At 39.4% G+C, this 20,868-nt stretch overlaps 3 protein-coding genes across 5 annotated transcripts; all 3 read right to left on the bottom strand.

The window, feature by feature from the left end:
- Positions 1–252: 252 nt before the first annotated feature.
- Positions 253–11,693, bottom strand: LOC103976118 (uncharacterized). Of its 3 annotated transcripts, XM_018819932.2 has the most exons (12): positions 11,276–11,693; positions 11,027–11,163; positions 10,768–10,950; positions 10,516–10,615; positions 10,395–10,425; positions 9,325–9,367; positions 7,353–7,505; positions 4,486–6,667; positions 2,884–3,823; positions 2,437–2,796; positions 963–1,046; positions 253–782 (listed from the first exon to the last, which is right to left on the bottom strand). In XM_018819932.2, exons 2-12 carry the CDS (start codon positions 11,086–11,088, stop codon positions 724–726), a joined length of 4,197 nt encoding a protein of 1,398 aa, XP_018675477.2. In that variant the 5' UTR covers positions 11,089–11,163; positions 11,276–11,693; the 3' UTR covers positions 253–723. The 3 variants fall into 3 exon arrangements, with proteins under 3 accessions (XP_018675477.2, XP_009389585.3, XP_018675468.2); XM_009391310.3 differs by having other exon boundaries at positions 2,437–3,823; XM_018819923.2 differs by having other exon boundaries at positions 2,437–3,823; positions 11,281–11,693.
- Positions 11,694–15,663: 3,970 nt separating this feature from the next.
- Positions 15,664–16,456, bottom strand: LOC103976405 (ethylene-responsive transcription factor ERF017-like). The gene has a single exon (XM_009391597.3). It carries the CDS (start codon positions 16,369–16,371, stop codon positions 15,841–15,843), a length of 531 nt encoding a protein of 176 aa, XP_009389872.2. The 5' UTR covers positions 16,372–16,456; the 3' UTR covers positions 15,664–15,840.
- A 1,755-nt stretch (positions 16,457–18,211) lies between these two features.
- Positions 18,212–18,886, bottom strand: LOC135604814 (ethylene-responsive transcription factor ERF018-like). Its single transcript, XM_065094466.1, has one exon. The coding sequence runs from the start codon at positions 18,884–18,886 to the stop codon at positions 18,212–18,214; it is 675 nt and encodes a 224-aa protein (XP_064950538.1).
- Between the last annotated feature and the right edge of the window lie 1,982 nt (positions 18,887–20,868).

Genomic DNA, 20,868 nt, shown 5'->3' with positions numbered 1-20,868 from the left:
CCAGATGTCCACAGGGGACATGCTCAGCTGACACCCTTAGTGGCATGGCCAAGCCTGCCTTGACATTTTGTAATCACACAAGCAGTTCTTCTGTATGAGAAACCAAGGGGTAACATATCAGATCTGAAGAAGAATGTGTCACAAATGGCACACCTTTTGCATATGACACTATCCATCCAGATGATAAATGAATTCCATTTGTTCAGTGATCATCAATAAAGAAGAAGCAACAATATCTTGCTCAGGGGCAATTTTGTGGTCATAATCAATAAGCAATAAATCTTTTTTTTTTCAAGCCATAACATTCTGAAATGCAAAGAACAAAGACAAATCAGCTTTCTAAAGGATGTCTTTGATGACATAAATACAAATGACAGAAAGAAAGAAACAGAATAGCACCGATCATTCTTTCTCATTTGTACAAATCAATTGCTTACTGCCACATTCTTTCTTGGTCTTTTTCTAACAGATTTTGATATATATATATATATCATGGCATGCTACAAGTGGAAAAAGGATGACACCTCAGGCCAAACAACATCGCCGTGCCAATTGGCAAGTTATCCTAGCAGATTCTAGACATCCAATTCTACAACAAAACATCACGACTGAAGAACAAAGTGGGAAGGGAAGGATAACATATAACACAACAAAGAAACCACATTGCGTTTATAGAAAAATTGCAATATGTACTGAAGCCATAAGCTACTAGGTTACCCAGTATCACCGAGGCTTGAGTTCCTTGCTCCGCAATGAAGATAGAGAGAAGAAAGAGTGTGGTGCTGCAAATATTTAGGCAATGTCACAGAAGTCAATTCGATATTCCAGGAAAAATTTCAGTAAACACTGAAAATAATGATTTTATCATTCAGCATAGTCAAAGATGTCAGATGTGTCCGCATGTGTACATTTTCAAAACTTAAATCATGTTCAGTCGAGGCTCTAAACAGGACCCTTGTTACCTCTCAGGGAGCTTCCAGTTTGATGATCCTCTCTCAATTTGAAGTCTACAGAACGGTTTGGAATGAAGTGGCAAAATGATTGAACTGCACCAAACAAACCATGTTCAGCTACAATATTTAGCATAACAGAAAGATTCTGGATTCAGAATCTACGTAGCTTTTTTTTTGAGACATGAACAGTATTAAAAGGTAGAATGGAGGCCACAAGTATATGCCGTCACTAGTAAGAAGAAAAGGAATAGATTAAGATGTCACCAAAATAGTTATTGCACAAAATAAAGGCAAGAGAAGATGGTTTTTGATTGCCATCAATCATCTGAGCAAGCAATTAGCAGTACTTCAAGCATAAAACTAGATAGTTTGTATTAGCATACACTTCCCTAGATGGAGTATATGTTCATTTGAAGGTCGAGAACATAAATCTTTTTGATGTTTACATCATCATAACAGCTCAAGATGTTACATGACTGCTATCCATTTGCTGCTTAAACAAGCTGCCATTCCTCAGGTTTAGTCAGATACGCACCAGGTATCTCCCACGTTTGAGCCTTATCTTCTCATCCTAAAATCTATGGCTCTCAAATGTGGAAAATAAAAATGAGAAACTATTCATTAAACTGAAAATTTGTGATTTCATTTAGTTGAAATCTGAGCTGGGAATTTCGTATTTGAAGGCTTCCGAAGTTCAGTGACTATAAAAGAAAAAGGCATCACATAGGCAACCAATAACTTCTGATAAACATGAAACAAGAGGACAGATCGTCTAGACAAGCTGTCTACCTTATGGAACTCAAGCATGGCCAAATAAGCAGAAGTTAAAAGGCAATATCTAACAATGATTATTAGAGGAGGTTGTTCAGAAGAATACCCTTTTCACAGGAAACATCCATGCCAACTGGCCACTGGTACCATATGTGACAGAGATATGGCATAATACACTATTGTAAAGATGTTGGTGTACCAATCAAAAGAATAAAAAGAAAAGGGAGAAATAGAAATAGGAGAGATATGAAATAAGCTACTCCCTCTGCAGCACCTGTCCACCCCTATGGCAATCTCTGCTACACACCAAAGGAGAGGATCACATTCATGGGTAAATACTTTAAGAAGTTCCATGAAATAAAGGGGTGAAACGTTAGTAATCAACCATGACCCCCTTTGAAATTAAGTAATAGACCAATAAGAGGAATCCAGATATTCGGCCAGCAAAACATGTAAGGGGTATATATCAATAGCAAGTTCTATTTTCATGTTGGGCCAGTACTTGCTGTCTGACATGAAACAGAATTTGCCACAAGACACCGAGTGGCACAAGCAAGACAGAAATTCTTGATTTAGAATATGTTAGACCGCAGTAAAATACTAAAAATACTATAATCAAAGGAACTGCAATTTTAGTGTATATACTTGTTGTACACCAAAGTTCCATTTATCAAAAATGGGTATAAACTATCAAATAGGAATAGAGAGATACCTTGTTCAGGAAAGATTTCTCCACCATTGAACACATCATAAGGAAGTGAGTAGCCCATTCTCGACTTCCTCAGGTCATCCGTAGGCCGAGCTGCTAAATCACAGCCATCTTCTGTGTCATCATCACCTTCGGAAGCTGTTGAAGCAGACACCCAATCAGTGACTAGATTGTCCATACCCCTACTTTTCCTCCCAAATTTCAATATTCGTTTAGACCCTTTTGTGGCATCCTTGTGTGACTGTTGGGATGTGTTAGCAACAATCATAGGCATTAGAGCAGTTCCCCATTTTTTTCTCATTCGAGCAACATCTGCCTCCATTATTTGGTTCAGCGGGTGTAAACTCCATGATGCTGGACTTCCTACAGGTGAATCTACAGAAGCATCAATATCCGATACCTCATATACATAAGAAGATAAATGGAGGCATGGGTTCCATGACTGAGGACCTGATGACTCTTGTACATTTTCTGAAGAAATACTAAACTCGGGAGAAACAGGAACTGTGTGGAAAGCTTCTTGGAATAGAGATTTTTGAACATCATTTTTTGATCCAAAATCATCATTGCCTTCATATTCTTGAATGTATCTTGGATTTTCACCATCTGAGTCAACAGGAAAATCTGCAGCCTCAGCATTTCCTTCAGCAGACGATTTTTCCATCTCCATTACATCTTTAACTAGGCCAGGTGAGTCCTCTCTACGAAATATATCCTTCGAATCCTCTCCATTCTTATTCACCTCAGAGACCTTAGAAGCTTTAGGTTTATATATATTGGCTCCTAAACCAGGAACTGTACCTTTCTCTTTCCTGAGGATTGCTCTGAACTCCCCACTCTTCTGGACTTTGTTCACAAAATTGGCATCCATTTGTCCCTTGGAAAAATCTAAGGGTGTGAAATCAGTGCTACCAGAATTGAGAGGAGAAAGGCTCTTGAATTCACCAGGACCAGCGGTACTTTTTCTCATGGACTGAGACCTATGTGGCTTCTCTTCCTTGACAAGTTTAGTCTCCGCAATGATGTTCTTGCTTCGAGAAAGTATCTTTGTTTTCTCTCGTGAATTTACCCTGTTATTTGCGGCAGATGGTTTTGCATTTTCCTTTCTGAAGTCAGAGAAGTCAGGGAGCATTTCAGCAAGAGGATTTTCAGTTTGACTTCTGTGTTTTACGGAAACTGATTTGGTAGATTTTACAGAAAGCTTTGGCACTGAAGTTTCTATGGTCTGCAGGGTGGAAGAAGACAAAGTTTTCTTAGATGGAAGCTTTACAGAGTTAGTATCTTTAGAAGAATTATCATCAAAGGGAACATTGTGGGATGTATTTTGACCATGACCAAATTGTTCACATGGTTCCTCCGGATCTTTCTTTTCCTCAACAGACTCAATTGCCTGATACCAGAAAATAAGATTTTTCATTTAGCCAAAATCTATAGTAGGAAAATTAACTGGTCACTACCTGAACAATATGTTTGCAGTAAGGATAACAGACAGATGATCATCGACAGAAATATGCACAAGGAAAAACAAAAGAAATAAAAAATTTCTTGCTACTTAATAAAGAGATAATCACACCCACATTCCAAAAAATGTCATGAGTGATCTTCAGCTACCTAACAGAAATTACAAATTAGAAGACATACATTAGTAGTGTCAATCATGGAAAAGGGAAGCTAAATAATTTAATTATAATTTACAAATAAGTAGATTTGTACAAAGTTATGATGCCATTTCTTCTTCCCTCTATCTCCTTGATCAATTCATATTAGTTCCCTCCTGTCTAAAGAAGATATCTGCAGTAAATATTTTGGTATATTTTTACATATATAACCACATGAACTCAAGTAGGAAAATAAAAGGGAGGAAAAGTGAACAGTTTCAATTTTCAGGCTCAATGAGCATTATTATGGAGTTGCAATGTCAGACCAATAATATCCATCTAGATCTAAAAATGTCATTATGAAAATTCTTGAAGATTAATATGTAGTGATAGCGTGGCAACTCTAGATAGTGCATAAACATGACAACAAAGGACCATTACCAGAAAATCATACCTGGTTTTTACTTCTTAAACAATTGCTAAAAAATCTCAGCTTTTCTGCACGGAGACTAGTGTAGCTTGTACTCTGTCTATCAGCAGATCCTGAATATCTGGAATTCATCACAGCTTGACTACATTCTAGGCTGTCACGCATTGCCTTCATTTTTGCTTCCTTCAGAGCACTTTTTGTTCCCCACTCTTCCCTTAGTTTTGCATCCCGTTTTTGCATGTACTTATAGTACAACTTTCCTCTGAAATCATCTGATGAACTTTGTGTACTAAGCTTTTGATTTGTATTATTACCATATTCCACGTTGCCTACCATTTTCAACAGGAAATTGGCATCAAAGTCTACATCATACTTAGAAGTCTCCCTCAGAGGGTTCTCAGGCAACTGATCAAAAAGTGTCACTGCATTTCTTTTCTCAACAACCACGGGAACACGATCCTCCTGGACATCCAGAGGTCTGCTTCTTCGAGAGGAAGCTGTTTGCTCAGTGACAGTTCTAAGCTTATGTTCAGTGAAAAGTTTTTCCAAGTCATTAGCCTTGGTACATAATTCATCATTTAACGCTTGAATTCCTTTTAGTGACCTCACCACCTGATTCTGCTCCATCAAATGTGCAGAAGGTGGTTCAACTATATCCATCTTTTCCTTGGTCTTCCTTACAGGAAAAGCAGACATGTGGTTTATTTCAGTATCAGCTATTTCATCTGCACCTCTCTCATAAGCAGATGATCGATGCCAGTGTATTCCCTGGTGATTGATACCATCATTTGTTACAAGTAGAGAAGAGCCAGAAGTTGCAGAAGAGGCGGCTGCATTTCTTCCACCTGCTTCCTCTATGTCAACAGGAAATGTTTTTCCCTGAGATTGCGAAGCCAAAAGATTACCCTCTGAAGACAAAACTGATAAATCTTCAAACTGAACCTGGGAATGTGACCAACCTTTTGTATTCCCGACAGGATCTACTGTTCTCCCAAATGTCTGGAATTGGTTAGCTACCTTTGTTTGATCCTTTAACCCAACAGCATCTGCTCCATAAGGAGCCTCCCTAGTTCGGGATTGCAGGCCTTCTCGATATTTCCATCTAACCTGCTCAGTCACAGCTGATGAAGCTTTTGATATGTCTGGCAAAGTTGCCCGGTCTTCAATTTGCAAATGATCCTCTGCTTTTGATTGGATGTGATATGCTGCAAAATCTTTTGAGCTAGCACTATTTCCAGCTGAAAAACCTTTTGCGTTGGCCCAAGAGGCATCTTGATCACCCAATCCACAGTACTCCATCCTGCTCGCAGAAGTACTCAGGTCACATGTGCCCTGCCCCTTCTCCAAGACTGGTCTGTTCTTAGTTGTCGAGGACTTGATGCTTTCATCCTCAGTACAATCTCTATCACCTTGAAAACCTTTGCACTGTGACTGTGACAATGACAAAGAAGAAGCAGAAGTTCCTGTGGTGCTTTCTTTAAAATCCAACCAGCATTGTGATGTCATGGTAAAACCAGTAGCATCAGTCTCTTCAGTTTTATTTCTTGACTGAAGCTGCAAATTGACAGATGTAGGAGTTCCAGCAGTACTCCCACTTTCTGTCTGGTCATTACAACTTTTACAGTTGCTGCTGCTAAGGTCAATGCTCATGTCACTGGCACTACTCCACCTTCTCAATACTGACTTCTCTGAAACATCAGAAGAGAGCCTCCTATGCTCCCCTTTACCTGATACTACCCTTTTAACAACACCTTCTGTGCTGATATTTCTAGAACTTGCTGATTGTTCTTTCTGTTTGCTTTCAAAGAGGTTGATCCGGTCCTTCACACTAAGTTGCCTAAAATTCCCTCTGTCTTGCTGAGCTGGAAAATTGGCTGATGAAGGAATATTCTCCAATACTGCCCCTTCTAAGTGCTGCCCATTGAGCTTGACCCGCTGAGATGTGCCCGATAACTTTGTTGTATTCAGCAGTGACGGTTGACTAATACTAGGCATGTCAACCTGAAGACCACCACCATCAGGTGGTATACCAGCACCAATGTGCTCTATTACTGGTTCATCTATTGACATGTCTGAGCTTGAGGAGGATCTAACATTCCCGTTGTCAAGATTTTTCAAATGTGGAGGCAGAGATTGTGACTGCTGGTGGTGATCAATAAGTTCAGGGCACCTTTGACAAAGCGAAATGAAATTGTTGCATGCCTCGCTGTTGCCAATGTCATGCAAGTTGTATAATGAATATTATCACCACTGTCAGTTTAGATAAACTTTATATGACAAACAGGGTAATTTGATAAACCAAACGCAAACAAAAAGGAAGATTTATTTCAGAACTTATCCAACATCAAGAACCTGAACTTATAAAAGAGACCCTTATAATTTTAAGATATATAAAATAATTTAAAAATTAATGAAATAAATTGTCAGCATTATGGTATGCAACTTCATTATACAGATCATCATGATTGTCCAACTTTTGCCAGTTAAGTCTTATATATGACAAAAGAAAGGGCAAACACCCAGCACATTTGCTCATTGTTACAGTGGTACAAGAAACCCCTACAACCTTAATAAATTCAGTGTCACATACAAAGTGCTATAACATAGATGTGTGTTGTTCCACTGATTGCGATAAAAAGTGAGAAAATTTTCAGTATTTTTGAAATATAAACAAAAAATCACAGCAAAAAACCAGTGTGGAGGCCTTTTGCTCAAGCCAGTAAGGCCCAGAAGAGCTAAATTGGCAGTGAATTAGAGTAGTGATATATTAATGCATGAAGAGACAAACTACAACTGATTTTTGTCTCGACGGCCAAATATGTCAAATCAAAGATTTTATTTCATTTAGCTGGAAAAACATGAAATATAGGATTTGAAGTTCCAGAACTTACTTGAGACGATTCGCACCAAAATATTCAGAAAAGAAAAGAAGGTCCAAGACATTTTCAACAGAAAATCCAGAAGAGCAAGCATGACTACAAGCTGTGGCCAGATCTTGCTTAAGAGTGATAAGCTGCACATCAATGGCTCTTATAAGCTCCTTTCTGTGAAGGAAACCAAAAAAAGTCAGTTATTAAATAGCTGAAGAAACAGGCACTATATTTTATTTGCTAGTGATTTACTCTTCGAAATTCACTTAATTTTCAGCCTCGAAGCATTAGGCTAATGCAACCTACAAAGCAACAAAGGAGTCGCTCATTGAATATTCTGATTTCCACTGAACAAGGAACACTCCAATTTCAGAACCTAAATTTGACATCTATTGGGAAATTTTAAAAAATCAAGTTGCAGATTTAAACAAAAATGATATAGTATATCATAATTGGAAAGAGTCTAATAATCTTTTAAATCCTCAATTTTTATGGTTCTGCCTGAAATTAACACCCCGCAGTGGTGCAGTCAAGCACAAGATCCAAATTAATCACTTAAAGATTACTTGCAAGTTGCAATTCATTCTAGCAATTGACATCCTTAATTTGGTTTTTTAAATTCTTTAACAACACATGGCAATATGATGCATCTTAAATAAACTATTTTTGGACTTAGAGGCAAGGTTACTCTCAATTCTCATCATAATGTAAAAACTCTACTCTTGTTACATTGAGATTTATTTTTTTTATATATTGCAAAACTGCTTGCTTAAATTTTGATCTGTTGTATACCTTTTTTCTTCTTTGAATTAAATGTCTACAGTTGATGCTTAATCCCAACATCGGAATATCATTCATTTAATTCATCAACATGAAATTCATATACTTGCTCTGTTGAATGTTGTGTCTTTTAGCAGATCCAGTTTCATTCTTATGCTTCAGATACAGCAAGGAGAAGAGTTAATAATAATCATGTGTTTGGTAGAAACCAAGGAAGTTGAGTTGGGATGAAAAGACATGAAAGTATAGACTAAGAAAAACTTGAAGGTATCTTCTTGTTAGTGAAGGTTAAAAGAAGGGGCAAAGGACAAATGGAACTATTTGAAGCTCTGATATTTATAAATGAAGAAAAGACATCCAGAAGCCTAATGAGATTAACTTCACGGGCATTTTTATTTGTCAATCTCCTAACTTGCCTCTTGCATCACAATCTTGACATTATGACTCTTTTACCATGCACCCACTAGGACCACCAGAACATTGTCATCTTTGCCTCGCTCTTCTGTATTCCCAGTGATCCTCATTGTTAACAAAATTATTACTATTCTTCACAATTGTCATCCTAACTAAGAGATGCTCCTTTAATCATCAGGGTTTCTTTAACCAGTATTTTACAAGCGTAGATTCGTTCCATCCCCAATGCTATAGTCCTACTGTATGTCAATTAATTCCATTGGCTAATTGTGGTAAGGCCCAATACACTGCAATTTTAATTACACTCTGATCACAATTTTCTTCATGTTATTTAAAATCTTCCCTATAAACACACCACTAAAATATTCAGAATATCAGTTCATGTGCCAGATTTAACACCATTTTCATCTATAACTGAGTTGTAATTTTCTCCATTACAGATCTAACCACCTTATGCTCATTACCTAGGTAATACGCTACAACAGTCACGACCATTACCAGCATGTTCTCCAGATTATTGAACAGACAAAGTAGAATCAGCATTAAATCAATATATAGGTTATTTTGGATCTGCATTGTTAATTTGATAGTTTGACTTATGGTCCATCACTCATTCAATTTCACAAAGATGTCAGATCAAAGGTATCAGAAAAAAGAAAACAAAATATACTTAAAAATATTATTACCAATTCTGCTACAAGTAATTCGATGACTTCATTGGTATTACCAGTTCCACTACAAATAATTTGACAACTTCACTGTCACTTGTTCAGTATAAGCAATTAGAAGATAAGCTTACTTTGTTGTATCCACAGCTGCTTCAGTAGCTGTGTCATCTTCACCTGAGTTAAATTCCAAAAATTTCAAGTTAACAAGAAATGCAGCTTAGAGAGAAATTACATGTTAAAAAGAGAGAAAAAAAAAAAAAAGCCAAACATGAGTGATTTCCAAAAGGAAACAATGCTTGAAATTTTACAGAAATACAGAAAAGATATATCAGGCATATCAATCAGGGGAATACCCATAACAATGAGTTATTTTGCTGATAATCATTGGAGATACTGTAGAATACATGCTAGTCTAGAGAAAAAGGTGGGAGCAAAAAGGTACTAAATATGAAATGATAAGGGACAGAAACATATTGCATTTCAGAAAGCAAATCACTACATGTTATCATTTACACTTTACATTTCTCATCCTTCAATTCCACACTATATGCAATCTTAATTACTTACAGTTTTGTAATCATAGTATTATGGTGGTTGTTTGGTGATCTACTATCTGCATATGTTAGAGATTATCCACAGTATGGCATTTTCCACAACTTCTATTTCAAATATTTGGTTCTTAGAGTACTGTGATATTCTGATTAACATCATAATTTACATAGATAATTAAAATTTCAAAGAATAACCTTCCAAACCAAATGCTAACGATCATCAATGCATTATGTCCAAATAGCAAATCATAATTTTTCTTTGCTATCTTGCTGTTATTTAGATGATTGGATATGGTCTGCACCCGCAAATTTAGACAAACAAAGATGAAAGATCAAAAATAAAAGCTATATAATGGTTCTGAAGATTAATTGGATAGTATAAAAGCTGCCTGCAGAAGAGTGTGCATAGGTACTTGCAGAATGCTTGGGCATAAATATCACATATCTAACATATGTTACACATACCCAGAGCACAGAGATCTCATTCAGTAATTTTCCATCTTATAAAGGAAAAACTGACTCTGATTCAAAGGCCTCCACTAGATGCTACTACTACTAATAAGAAAACGCAAACAGGAAGAACTCTCTAGTGTAAATTATCTCATCAAGAAATAGTCACTATTTAGAATAGAAAACAAAACTAAGCATACCCAATGTCCCAGAAAGCGGATCTCTAGCACCCTGGATTAGAAAGTGGTGCATGTTCAGACAATGCCAAAAGGAATTTACTTTATGTTCCAAATATATATGTTCAACAGTCAAGAGCATTACCTGTGAATATATTCTCCTGGCCCCTTCCAACTGTGCCATCTCTGCATCATATGTATTGGCTGATTCCAGCACATCTGGTGTACTGACAAACCGAACAAACCTACAGCCCACATTTACTCTTAAGAAATCTGAACAAGTGTTATTTTCCAAGCAACTAATAGTCCAGGTGAGCACCGCACATCACAGATCACAGAATATGATTGAGAGACTCGAATTTTACTAGGAGATATTACAGCATTAACTCAAACTGACCTTTCAAGAGTTCCTTTTTTGAACCATGAGCTGCTATTTTTCGCTCTCTCAACCTCAAGCTTTATTGAGTTGCCTGCCTGAGCAGCCTGGTCTTCCGCGACCTTCAAATGAGTAATGAATGGCTTCAAGAAACCAGATGCAAGCTTCTCGGTCTTCCCATTTCCCGAGACGAACAACTCACACCTGCAAAAAGTGCTCTTTTTTGCAAGATTTTGCCAGAAAATGAAATCCCAAGCCCTTTTTGACCGAACGTTCTTACCGTGACCGCCTGGGGGAGAGCTGGAACACGGCGTAATCGAGAGGAGTATCGGAGTTCATCATTCGACCCAGCAAAGCATCTCCTTTATCAGCTCCTTCTGCAGCTCACCTTCCCAGCAATCCCCAACCCTCGAAACCCTGCAAGATTTCAAAAGAAATTCTAGGATACCGCTTTAATTCCAAGAAAAGAAAATGTATAAAGATCACATCTTATAGGCCACATCAAGATCGAAGCGCGACCAACATCTACCCGACCCAAATATCCACCGGATGATCCGCTCCGTAACCAAAACCCTTAACAAGAAAAGCACGGATTCAACCGACTCGTCACGGATATCCACAATGCGGGATAATCGAGCGCCGGAAGAGTTCCGAAGACCCGATGAAGGGCTTCAAGCAGCGGCCGGAGGCACTAAGATCGCATCAACTCCAAGAACGCACGTCACCGGCGCCTCCGAGGATCTCCAAACTCGACCGACGTGGGATACCGACGAGGGGCAATGGCCACGACGGTGGGGTCTTATAGCGATGGATGGACGCGGGGGTGGGTGCGGCGGTCGACGTAGAAAGTGGGATCGACTCCTAACGGAGTGTCGCGTCTGGTGGAAGAGTTGGACTTGGCGTTCGCTTTACTCCTCTCTCACTCTCTCAGAGATTGATAGAGAGGACGAGAGTTTGGTGTCAGCTGCTCTGCTGGAGAGTACAGTACAAAAAAATACCCCTGGAATTGTAATTACGTGAATGATATATATATATATATATATATATATATATACACACACATATATATATATATAATTGTTTATGGTTAATTAGACTTGCATAATCATATACATACATATATAATTTAATTTATCTGTCATATAGTTGATTGTTAAGCTAAAGAGAAAGAACTAAATCAAATAAGAAATAGTAATTCTCTCTATACAATCACAAATCTAGTGGTTAAATTTTGGAGGCAGATTTAGATTTTTACCAAGCTAATAATTATGGGGATTAGCTTTAGATTTATTACATACATATTGAGGACTGAAATATTCACCCTTTCCATTTGTGAATTATTTATGTCATTGGCAAAAACAATTTTAATAATAAGAAAAAAATTGTCTCTACATGAGGAATGATTTAGTTTTTAATAGCTTCAATTAATTACTAAATTGCATGAATTTTGATGGTTGATTGTTAATTGGTGACATCAAGTTATGCTATGGATGATGTACATGGAATTGGTAGTTATATTGGCAATGATAAGTTGGCAACAAGTAGCATCATGCTGTTGAAAACAAGAACATTTTTGGGGAGGAGGTGATGCCAATTAATTATCTTCCACTCCTCATCTGTTGCCCAATCATGTCATAAAAGCATTTGAGACTTGAAGTGCCTTGTCATTCTAATCCCTTGCTAATCCTCCATCATCCACCAACCTAACACTTGACTTGCTTTACACATTGATTACATAAAGTATTCAGGGGGTGTTTTTGTCACCCAAAGTAGGGTGAGGTGTTGTTTGGTATGACTCTTCTTGTGGAAACATTGTGAGAGTGAAGGACTTGGAAAAGCACCAAATTGCATAACCTTGTGATGTGATTTCCTATGTGGGAAATTTTGTTTGCATTCATAGTAACAATCTTTTTATTTTCTAGCTCAATTATCACTTCAGAGTTTGAGATTTCTCTTTGTATATATATATTTTTTATTTTTAATAAAAAAAATATTTTTTTTTATTTTCTAGCTCTTTGTATATTTATCACTTCATAGCTCTTTGTATATTGTTACTTGAAAGTTTGAAGACATTTTTCTTTGTATTGTTCATGTTCAATGAATTCATCACTATTCAATCAAAGATCACTCGTGTCTCAAGATTTGTGTCTCCATCATAGCATGAACCTTGATCACATCAATGCTTGTATATTTATTAATTTTGCTATGTTGATATTAACATTGACCTTGATCACTTTAGCATAAGAAGGTAATTGGTAATATAGAAAGAAATTAAAGTACTTTGATTTAATCTCACGTTCAATATAGGTAAAGATTTAGATTCACTTACAAGGATCGGACGGATGTATTCAATATTTTATATCATATGATCTTAGGTTCACTAAGTTAGTTAATAAGTCAATTATTCCGTCATACAATGTCATGACAAAAAATGATATAATAGTTGACCTAGTATTAGATATGATGAGAAAATTAAGATGAAACAGATTATCCATAGATGAGGCTAAAGGCACATCAGGCCATGATTCCTAGCGGTTGTGTAGTGATCACTCGGGTGTCGCGAAAGGGTGCCACGATGAAATGGGGTGCGATGGTTATAGTGTTGTTCCAAGCGATGATTACAGCATCACCGGGGGTCAACAACAAGTTGTGTTGTATAGCTCACGGTTGGTAGAGGTAACATGTGTGGCCAAATGATGGTAGAGATGTCATTGTAGTCTCATGGTTGGTAGTGTGAGAATCGTCATTCACCACAGTAATAATCAGTAACGCACAAGCAACAGACGACCTCGAGACCCATGTGTGTGGGAGTAATAGAATGCAACAACAGCTACGAGGGCAATCAAGATTAGATTTCTTTTTTATTAACTAAAAATATAATTTTTCTCCCTCAAGAACTAGATAATTTCAATATGTATCTTTTTAATTTATTTTTTAATTATGCCTTTCAAAAATTAGATATTTTTATTGTATATCCCAAAAATATAGTTTTACCCTTCAAAAATAAAAATTTTACACTTATATTTTGAATTATAAAATGACTAATTTAATTTATTTCAATCAAATATTTTGATTAGATTTGATCATGATTGTATTTTGATTGCAGTAGTGCTTAGTGCAACAGTGCCTTAGTTGTAGGCAATTGCAATAGTATTGTAGTATACAATGGCTACAACAATGTCATTGTGACAACGTTTGCTAGTCACGGTCGATATCAACCAAACGCCGAAAGTCATGATTCCCAATGGCTATACAGTGATCGCTCGAGCATCGAGAAAGGGTGCCACGATGGAAAGGGGTGTGGCTGTTACGATGGTTCTGTAAGCAACAATCGCGATGTCATCGGTGGTCAGCGATGGGCTATGTCATGTGGCTCACGATTGCACTATGTTGATGGCATACATAAAATATTTTTTAAATTTTTTAAAATCTAACTAAATAAATTTACTTTTATATAATTTTTTTATTTTATTTATTTTGATTCATAAATTTTTTTTATATCTTACCAATTAATGGGTGAGAATGTCATATTACGTGACTCAAATATATTATACATATGCTTGAATTCTGATAACGATTATTGGTCAATAGAAATAAAATTTAATTATAGAAGGATTTCCTAGAAGATATGAGATTCTCCTAATTATCATCCTAGACTCATCTATAAAAGGATAAGATCTTCTAGAGACGAAATATTAGTTATTAAGATCACAGATCCAGTCACAATCTCCCTTAGTTCCTAATCTATCGCTCTGCACTTGCAGATCAAATAAAATTTTTTTGAATGACATCAAAAAATATACATCATAAATTTGATTTTAATTTTTGATATTAAATTTTTTTTATATAACATATTAAAATAATTATGATTATTATGCTTACCATTCTTTCTTTTTTCTCTTCTCATAATTCTCTTCCTCAAGGTCTCTGTCGTTCAGCATCATCCTAGCTTGTACAAACTTTCATTTTTTAGGCTTGTACAAACTCCATGTTTTCTACCTTATAAACACAATTTCCACGAAAAATAGTAACACACTATCATCATTAATATTGATTAATCTGATGTCTTCAATCAGAGTTAAATGGAAGGAATACATATAGAATCATTGACATTTGAAAGGATATGTATCCTACATTGTTCTTTGCAGAGTAAATATGCTATTTTCAGAGATAGGTACGTGAAAACTCCCACAATTAATCCTTGTGGTGATGTGGCATGCTCTGAGGTAGAGAACATGACCGACGATTTCTGTCCCCACATCACTCCTGTCTTCTGAGTTCTCTCTCGCTCTCACTTCATCTGTTTCCTCAGTTCCTTCGTCATCTCCTCCTTCGATTCTCCCTCGCCTGCTCCTCTCAAAGGAGGAGCGCGAAGAGCGGGCGATTCCGCCTCCCTATGACGTCCAGGAAGCGGGGTTGCGATGCCGTCCAACCCCCTGCAGAAGCTCCGCAGCCGTGAGGTGTGGCAGCCTCCCTCGCGTCAGGAATTAGCGTTCCTGAATCGTCGACCAATTCTTGCGATTTGTGCCTGCGACGGAGCGGCGATGGTGGAAAGCTCGGGGTGTTGAGGTCAGAAGTCTTGTTCTCGTGATGTTTTGGAGCAAATGGTAATTAAGTGACCACAGAAATCGAGTCAATGAGATGTTCTCTAAACCATTACACATGTCAATGTTCTCCATTCACACTTCTTGTCCATTAAGTCACCTCTTCTTCTTCTTCCCCTGCATACCGCGGCCACCGGTCGCCGGAGTCAGACCATGTGCTTGTTTCGGTTTCTAATATTAACACTTGCAGACACGCGAGCAATGTGTCCTTTTGGGAATTGGTATATGGTCCCTTTTGAGTCGCACATTTGTAGAGCTTTTGACCCCACTTTGTCTACTAATTAGTACTCTCAGATGTATCATGAGCAGAAGGAGCATGTTCGACAGACAAAGAGACGCACCTCACATACTAATTAGTGGATCAAAGACACTGCTACATCTCTTCTGAAATCCACGAGTATGTTCGCAAAACATTGGTTCTCAAGCTCCAAAATTGTTTAGATACACACACACTATAAATATATCGACGTTTCCGTCTGAAGAACGGGCTTCAAAAGTTCCAGAGAGGTGATGATCTATAAATGTCATCGATAGAAGCAGTAGCGGCAGCAGCCCAAACATCCTCTTCCTCCTCATTCCACCACCCCGATACTCCTGGGAAGTAAAACGCCGGGAAGACCTCCATCGACTCCGCCATTGCTCGCGAGTTCGCCTCCCCTGGAGACACCACGCCAGTCGTTGCCTCTCCACCACCGCCTTGTGCCTCCTCAGCCCGCCTAGGCACGTCATGAGCGAACCGTACGGCTGCGGCCCGTATCTCCTCCCGGTTCAGCGTACTGGCCGAGGGTATGTGGGGCGGTTGGTCGGGGAAGTTGAGCGCAGCGCCTGGCCCGCCGAGGCAGTACACGGCAGCATCGAAGGCCCTCGCTGCCTGCTCAGGAGTCGGGTAGGAGCCAAGCCACAGCCTCTCCCGGCTGTTGGGGAACCGCACCTCCGCCACCCACGAGCCCCACTTCCTCAGCCGCACACCCCTGTACCGTCGCGTCGACGGATGTTGCTCCCCGGTGGCCGTGTTCTTCATCGCCTCCCGTCACGTCGGAGATCTCTCTCTCTCTCTCTCTCTCTCTCTCTCTCTCTCTCTCTCTCTCTCCCTATCGGATCGCTGTAACGAGTGGCACCACAGATTCGGGGCGATGCAAGGATCAGCATATTTATAAGGGGGCAGATAAACGAACAGTGCCGCGTGGACAGGTGGCATATGGTGAATACGCGGTCGAACGGACACAGCAGATACTGTGGACGGTAACCTACAGGAACCCGCACACCAACACCCGCTTCATACCCGTGGTGACGTGTGGCGTTTAACGTCGATCTTCCGCGGCTCCACCAGAAGCAGCAGGCGGGACCGGTTAAACTGCGACGATGGTCGCCTTCAAAGCGTAATTTGACTTGGCGTTGTGATGTGGCGACCGGTAACATTAACGAACGGTCAGCTGGGGCACGGTTGCTGGGATCCTACCACGCGGTGTCATCGAACGAAGAGTACCACCAATCCGAGGGCGGTGCGTCCCCCTACCTATCTTTGAGTCTGGAATGCGAGTGACGAGTAGAACAGCGACAGTTGGTCGTTGAATAGCTTCAATCCATCGGACCTTTTCACGTGCGGGAAGTAGTGCTGTTGGCTCATTGATCACGTCATGCACGCCGGGAAGAAATAGACGTCGTGAGCTATCTGACGTCAGCTCGGTGTTCACATCGTACACGCGGATGGCTACGTGAAGTATAAATGGATACATATAATTGTTGACCAGCGCAAAGTTGTTCATACCTTCTTCTGGGGGCCACATTTCACGTCGTTTTCGATTTGGATAACCAGAAATATGGCACTGATACGACCGTAAACCACGTTTTATAACATCTCCACATCATAATTTCTGAGTTGTACATTGTACACAGGGGTTTGTGCATTAGGACCCCTTAAGTTGATTGTACTTTCCTTTCTTCTCCGTTACACCATTACTCATAGGATGATGACATTAAACCACTCGTTGGTTGATGCATCAGGATAGATGATGATGATGATGATGATCAAGTGCTTCTTGATGCAACAAGATGATTAATTTTGATCATAGGGTTTTTTTTCTTTTATTACTACTAGGACTTAAGTGAGGAATATGACGTGAGATGTGATATAGCATATTTTGGTATCCATCCTATGCGTCACATCAGCTGTTGTGATAAATTCAACGTGATGTTCCTAAGTCAATGTGTTGTGCTGAGTCAACTCATCACCATAGGCTAGCCAATCTTTTGACATCATCTCTCTAGACCCACTCTGCTCGAGGTTATAAGAGGTGACGTGATCATGTACCGAGCCATATAGGGGTGGGAAGTAATGCGAAACAAGACTAAATCGAACAGATCAGACAACATCTACACTCAATGCATGGGCTGGCCACCTACGACGTCAACACACATTAAATGCCCACGTACGATGATGACCACAAATCATTAAAGCTACTATGTACGACCACACGCAGGAACATGTATAAAAGCCACCTCTAGGAATAGCAGCGTTGGGGTTGGGCCTCACACACACACATACTCTAACTCTCCCATCGCTAACTATTGCTAACTTAAACATCTAGAGGGGTCAAGTCGGGAATCTCCCTCCCGATTCCGATGCACCCGATGGATAGTTAAAGTAGTGATCTTCGGTCTTTATAGACAACGATACCTCGGGAGAACGAGGCCTACACCTCCTCAACTAGATTATGGATTAACATGTAATAGCTTAATAATCAGATCTTACATGGGCCAAATTATACTGATACCTCGGCCACTACATAAAGGTACAAAAACAGGATCACATACAACAATTAGAATATGGCGTGTTGAGATTTTTTTTCCTATCTATATAATTAATCGGCGCTCCGGAAGTTCCAAAGAGGTGATGATTCATAAATGTCATCGTAATAAGAAAAGGCAGGCCAAGTATCCTCGTCCTCCGCAGTCCACGACCATGGCAATTCCTTGGAAGCCTCCGGTGGCTTCACCATCGTCCCCGAGCTCCCCTCCCCTCGATCCACCTCCTCCGCCGTCTTCTCACCCTCATTGGCTAACTGCACGGCCCCGATCCGTTTCTCCGCCGGGATTGGCTTATCTGCAGACAGCAACCCCGTCACGGTCGCCGAGTTCCCCTTGTTCGGAACTGCCGTCTCCGTCGACGTCTCCATGCCACCTTCCTGCGCCTCCCCAGGCCGCGTCGGTACATCACGTGCGAAGCGCATGGCCGCCGCCCGTATCTCCTCCGGGCTCAGCTTATGGGTGGGCGTTATGTCGGGAAGCTGGCCGGGGAAGTTGCATCTCGCCCCGGTCCCACGCAAGCAGTAGACAGCGGCATCGAAGGCCCTCGCCGCCTGCTCCGGGGTTCGGTACGAGCCCAGCCACAGCCTCTGCCGGCTGTTGGGGAACCTCACCTCCGCCACCCACGAGCCCCACTTCCTCATCCGCACCCCCCGGTACCGTTTGCTCGTCGACAGGTGCTGCTGCTGCTGCTTGCCGGCGGCGTTGTTCTCCGTGTCTCCGCTGGCCATCGGAAAATTTCACCCTCGGATCGCGGAAAAGAGTGAAGAGGATTCGCGGAGCTTAGACGGCGGGAATACTTAAACGCGAACGCAGGGGAGTAGAAGTGCCGTCTATATAGGTGGCAACTAGTAGATACGCGGGCGGACGATCCCCAACATGTCGTGGTCGGTGATCCAAGTGAAGTCCATCCGAGGTCGGCCCCAGCCAGATGGTTAACCGTAGGACGAGCTGGTCTTTGAAACCGGAAAACAGCTGTTGTGAATGGTAGTCGGGAATCTAATTCCGCGGTATCGTGGAAAAGGACAGATATGATACGTACAAATGGTGGGACGAGGCACAGATCGTATCATCCACGGTGGCAACTGCAAGTGAATCTGCTCTCTATAGTTGCTTCTTCCATTAAATGTGTTCATTTTTGGCATGCCAAGCTTTCATTATAACTTGGAATATTCATTGGCCGTACTCTTCGAAACAGTCACAAGAATTAAGAGCTCATAAGTCTATCAGGTCTTCCTTACTCTCTCCTTACGTGCCTATAAACCGATCGACCAAATAATTTCTTATCACTTTTCATTATTCATTACCCTTCTTCCTTTTATATTATTAATATTTGGAATACTTTTATATCTTGCGAGTCGTTAGAATACGCCTCATGCATTATTTGTTAGAATATTTAATTTGTGCTATGTTGGTCGTACTTTGCATACCATTTTAGTCGTACTTCCGACAAGTTGCCGTTCCTTTTTGGCAAAGAAGAATCTTAACCTTTCAGTCTTCTTAATTGACCTTAAACCTGGAAACATTCACATTGACCACAAATTTGTCAGCAAGATGGATTAATCCAGTGAATCATATGATTCGAGATTTGATTTGTGCATAAGATTCACTTACAATTTCTGGTTGTACTGTAATCCCCAAATACAGTAAATTCATATTTAAATAAAAAAGAGATATATTTCATAATATATATTTATTCCTCAGTGACTTTTTATGATCAGATAACTTCAAAAAAAAAAAAGTTCGAGTCCTAATTAAACTCTATTAATCAGAGAATAAAATACAGTTAAAATTAATTTTTTTTTTTAATCCGAATCAAGAATTGTCTGATTCCTAATCCTAATAAACCTCTCTCCCGACTCCTTGAGGAGAGCCCTCCTCGTTTTAACATGAAGGCACAAGATAATATCCAGAGAGATAAACACTACAATGTAAATTTTATATTTAGATGATATAAAACTTATTTTAGATTTCCGAAAATTTATTTTGGACAACTACCTAATTTAAACATCTGATTTTTTTTCAATAGTTCATAAATTTTATCTAATTCGGAATAATTGATTTGTTAATATTTTTAATTCATGAAAATAATTTTAGAATCCTATTAAATTATTTTTTTTTATCTTAATCGAATTATTTTGTATTATTAAAACTTTAATTTGGTTCTTTTGAAAATTTTAAGTATTATTATAATTATTAATGGGAATTTTTATTTTTTTTTGTGAGAAAAGAAAAAGAAAATCAAGGTTGAAATCACAATCGGCCAAAGTCGAATCTGATATGAGTCAGACTATCGATTCGGACTTGGTCGGACCGAGACAACCGGACGGCTTGCACAGCGCCTGACTTGGACCGAATTCTGACTCGACCCGAGCCTGTGCTGAGTCGGCCCAACACTGTGCTGAGTCGGCCCAAATTGAGATGGCCTGACAGCCATGTATGACCGATTGACCTCTAAATTGGACTTAAAACGGAAATCAAATTGGTTCAAATAGTTTGACCTAAGTTGGACTTAACTATGTTCAAATTGAATCGACTTAGGATGATTCCTCATTTGTTGTTGGAAGCAATTTATCCCCCCATTCACGATATTACTTCATTCATTATTGAGAGAGTGAGAATTCATCCCAAATGATAAATCATCTTCATCTCTTATTGCAAATATGTTTGATCGGGTGTCTGCCCTATGCCATGAGTTTTGAGATTTGATTTG

This window comes from Musa acuminata, chromosome BXJ2-2 (assembly GCF_036884655.1).
Source record: "Musa acuminata AAA Group cultivar baxijiao chromosome BXJ2-2, Cavendish_Baxijiao_AAA, whole genome shotgun sequence".
Lineage (NCBI taxonomy): Eukaryota > Viridiplantae > Streptophyta > Magnoliopsida > Zingiberales > Musaceae > Musa > Musa acuminata.
This window is presented reverse-complemented; position numbering and strand designations above follow the sequence as displayed.